We start from the raw sequence: 3,966 nt of genomic DNA on the forward strand, positions 1-3,966 counted from the left end.
CCCTCTCTGGGGAGACGAGTCGGTGAGATGGCAGCACGACGTACCATGCCACTTGACCAGCGACACTACCAATCCCCTCTGCCCCCATCCCGCCATCGACGCATTGGGACGCATGAGCACAAGCCGATCTGCGAGGGAGCCAACTTTATTCCCCTGAGTCGTGGTTTCTATTTCTGGAGGCTCCGGACCATCCCACGTTGCTCATCTCGACGTCTCTTGTCTGCCGGGTGACCTAGCTCGACCACAAGGCTGAACACCCAGCGCGCGCCACGCCATCCATCATGGCCTCGGGTGACAATGTCGACTACGAAGCCGTCATGGTGGATGAGTTTGATGCACTGTGAGTTTGGTACCCGTATGTGATGCCATGTCGGCCCGGCGGAGGCTCCTGATGCTGACCCTGAGCCCAGGAACATCGAGGTCAGGGTTTCGGCGGGCCCATCGTCTTCCGTGCCGGGTGCTGCCCTGTCAGCGCCGCGATGCCCCGGCATGAGAGCCTTGCCGCAGAAGGCGCCCGTCATGTCGACGCCTGTGCCGGCCGCCGCTCCGCTTCCAACGCCATCTGCTGTGGACGACGTGCCATCTGCTGTGGACGATGTGGTCATCCAGAAGGAGACAACGAAATATTCAGGTATGTTTCGCCCTGCACACCCTTTCTGGGTCTCCTTCTGGGTCTCCTTCTGGGTCTCCTTGCTGACTTTCCTTCTCGCTAGCGAAACTCCATGCTGGCAAGGTGGCCGACGAGCTCAAGGCCAGCGCCGGTCTCGTCTTCCTGCCCGGCGAGCCTTCGCGCACCTACGAGTATTCGGACATGGGGCCGGCCTTTCATCAACGCCGCTACTTCTTCTACCTCGCCGGCGTCAACGTCCCTGACTGTGCCGTCACCTACGACCTTGCCGATGACCGCCTGACCGTCTGGATCCCCTATGTCGAGCCCCGCAAGGTCCTCTACAACGGCCGCGTCCCCTCGATCAAGGACGTCCTCGCGGCCTCTGACGTCGACGAGGTCCGCCACATGCAGGACCTCCCGGCCTTCCTGCACGCCTACGCCCATCAGCACGACAAGGCCACCGTCTACCTCCTCGACGCCTCGCAGTCGCACCCGGCCCTCGTCGACAATGCCCGCGTTCACATTGACACCGCAGCCCTACGCCCGGCCATGGACGAGGCTCGCGTCACCAAGACGGCCCATGAGATTGCCCTCATCCGCGAGGCCAACGCCGTCTCCTCAGCCGCGCACCGCGCCGTCATGCGCCACATCCGCCGCTTCGCCTCGGAGCGCCAGGTCGCCGCCCTCTTCACCGCCGAGTGCACCGTCCGCGGCGCCCCAACCCAGGCCTACGCGCCCATCGCCGGCAGCGGCCCCAACGCGGCGACCCTGCACTACGGCGCCAACGACGAGCCCCTCGCCGGTCGCCACGTCCTCGTTCTCGACGCTGGCTGCGAGGTCAACTGCTACGCCAGCGACATCACGCGCACCCTGCCCCTGGGCCCCACCGGCCACTTCACGCCCGAGGCCCGCCACATCTACGACCTCGTCGAGCGCATGCAGGAGGCCTGCGTCGCCGCCGTCGCCCCCGGCCTCCTCTACTACAGCCTGCATCTCAAGGCCAGCGCCATCGCCCTGCGCGGCTTGCTGCGTCTCGGCATCCTCAAGGGCGACGAGAAGGCCATCTGGGCCGCCGGCACCGTCGCCGCCTTTTTCCCGCACGGGCTCGGCCACCACATTGGCCTCGAGACGCACGACGTCACCGGCCGCGACCGGCTCCTTCTCGCCGCTGGCGAACGAGAGCCGCGCGCCAAGAGGGACGCTGTCTCGGCCGAGATGCTCGTCGGCCTGGCGGCGGCCGTGGCAACGGGACCGCCGTACCGCGGCAAGCAGATGCTTCGGCCGGGCATGGTCGTCACGGTCGAGCCGGGCATCTACTTCAACAAGGACTACATCGAAGGCTACTTCCTGCGCGAGGATAAGCACCGCGCCTTCATCGATCGTGACGTGCTGGCGAGGTATTACCCCGTCGGCGGCGTCCGCATCGAGGACTGCATCCTCGTGACGGACGACGGGTACGAGAACTTGACAGAGGCGCCCAAGGGCGAGGACATGCTGCGGATCATCCGGGGGGAGGCGCAGTGACGACAGCACATATGGGCGTTGTAGGCGTAGACAGCGTTGGCCAGGGCAGCCTGAGCGGTTCGGAGAGATGATGGGAATACCTTCTGGGTGCCTCATTGGTTTCTGTTGACACAACATTGTGGAGTTTTCCCCCTGCGCTTCCTTCCATCGCAATGTGTGCTTTGTGAGGCTTGGACTCTTTGGATATGTACACGATCCCTATTTTTTTCACACCATGATTTTTGGCGCTTCAATCTCATTGCGTGCTTTGTAAAGTCTGGACTCTTTCGATATGTACATGGCCCCTATACTGTACAGGCGATCGTACCAGCCAACCGAAGAAAAGTACGCATCACCAAAATCAAGACAGCCGTTGAGAAAAACCAGAATATGCTTGTATGCTAAAAAATAAGGCCTCCTTCCTTGCTCGCCGTGCCCTGGCCCCCCACCCCCCCGCTGCCCCCAAATCCCGATCGCCAACGAGGCGACGCGCAGCTCAGAGGTACTTCTTGGGCATGCTCGCGCGCCGCCTCTTGTAGAGGTAGTACCCGACGGCGGCGACGATCTGGGAGCCGACAATGACGGCGATGAGCTTGCCGTGGCCGGGGACGGCGTCGGCGACGGCGCCGCTGAGGGAGCGGTGGTGGCCCTCGAGCACGCCCTTGATGGCGCGCTCGCTGCTCTTGACCTGCTGGCCGACGTCGCCGCGCAGGGCCTTGATCTCGCGCTCGAGCTCGGCGACCTTGGTCTCGAGCGTGCGCACGTGGTCGAGGCGCGGCAGCACGTCGAGGCGCACCGTGTCGATGAGCCGCGACACCTCGGCCCGCGACTGCTCGCCCGACCGCGCGTGCTTGGACACGGTGCGGAAGACGTTGCTGATGTGGTGCGTCAGGCTCTGCAGCCGGTTGTGCAGGTCGGCAAACTGCTCGGCCGACGACGAGAACGTTTCCGCCGACTGGTCCTTGATGTCGAACGGGTCCTCGTCGCTGCCGCTGCCGCTGCCGCCATCGCCGCCGAGAGGCGCGTTCTTGCTCGTGTCCTTGCTCGTGTCCTTGCTGAACCAGCCGCCGCCGCCCGAGTTGTCCCTCTTCTTCTGCTGCTGCTCCTGCTGCTGCTGCTGCTTGGCCTTTTGGGCGGCCTCGTTGCCGACGGAGCCCTGGTTGGACCCGGCCTGGCCCTGCTGGGTGTAGCTGGCCTCGGGGTGGAGGCTCTCGGACATGACGACGAGCTTGAACACCTCGAACGAGTCGGGGTTGTCGGCGCTGGCGGCCGTGATGCCGAACTGGTAGCCCAGCGGCACCTTGACCTTGTCGGTGGCGAAGCAGGGGGTGCCGTCGACCTCGACGGAGAACTTGTCGGCCGTCTGCCGCATCTTGATCTGGCTCGGGCGGCCGAGGTTGCGGTAGGCGTACTGGCAGTGGCCAAAGGCGAGCCCGGCAATGTCGCCCTGGGCGCTGAAGTCGGTCGTGCGGTCGTTGAGGAAGCCGCGGATCATGCCGCCCGAGCCGCCGTACGTGTCGACGACGAGGACGAGGCCGTCGAAGCGCCCGACCGTGTAGGCGCTGTTGAGGCCGACGTCGTTGCTGCCGCCCGACGTCAGCCAGATGTTGAGGTTGCCGCCGCCGCGGTCGGGCCCGTTGGCGCGAAAGTCGACGTCGGCGATCCACGTCGAGTGCATCAGCTTGTTGTTGGACCACACCGACGCGCGCTGGTTGCCCGGCGCCACGGGCGTCAGGATGATCTTGTTCGACAGCACCTCGGGGGTCTGCGGGCTGCCGACGAGGGCAAAATTGGGGATGACGCCGTCCTTGCCCATGCTGCATGCGTCGGTATCAAGTCAGCGACGAAGGCCC

General features: G+C 64.9%; 2 protein-coding genes across 2 annotated transcripts; one reads left to right on the forward strand and one right to left on the reverse strand.

The window, feature by feature from the left end:
• Positions 1-281: 281 nt before the first annotated feature.
• On the forward strand, positions 282-2,134 carry D7B24_005462 (uncharacterized protein; the record flags this gene model as incomplete). Its single annotated transcript, XM_028639614.1, has 3 exons — positions 282-340; positions 411-631; positions 714-2,134. The coding sequence occupies 3 exons, from the start codon at positions 282-284 to the stop codon at positions 2,132-2,134; spliced, it is 1,701 nt and encodes a 566-aa protein (XP_028490093.1).
• Positions 2,135-2,609: 475 nt separating this feature from the next.
• On the reverse strand, positions 2,610-3,929 carry D7B24_005463 (uncharacterized protein; the record flags this gene model as incomplete). The annotated part of the gene is made up of 1 exon (XM_028639615.1): positions 2,610-3,929. The coding sequence occupies one exon, from the start codon at positions 3,927-3,929 to the stop codon at positions 2,610-2,612; it is 1,320 nt and encodes a 439-aa protein (XP_028490094.1).
• Between the last annotated feature and the right edge of the window lie 37 nt (positions 3,930-3,966).

This window comes from Verticillium nonalfalfae (assembly GCF_003724135.2).
Source record: "Verticillium nonalfalfae strain VnAa140/NRRL 66861 chromosome Unknown scaffold_336, whole genome shotgun sequence".
NCBI classification, from domain to species: domain Eukaryota; kingdom Fungi; phylum Ascomycota; class Sordariomycetes; order Glomerellales; family Plectosphaerellaceae; genus Verticillium; species Verticillium nonalfalfae.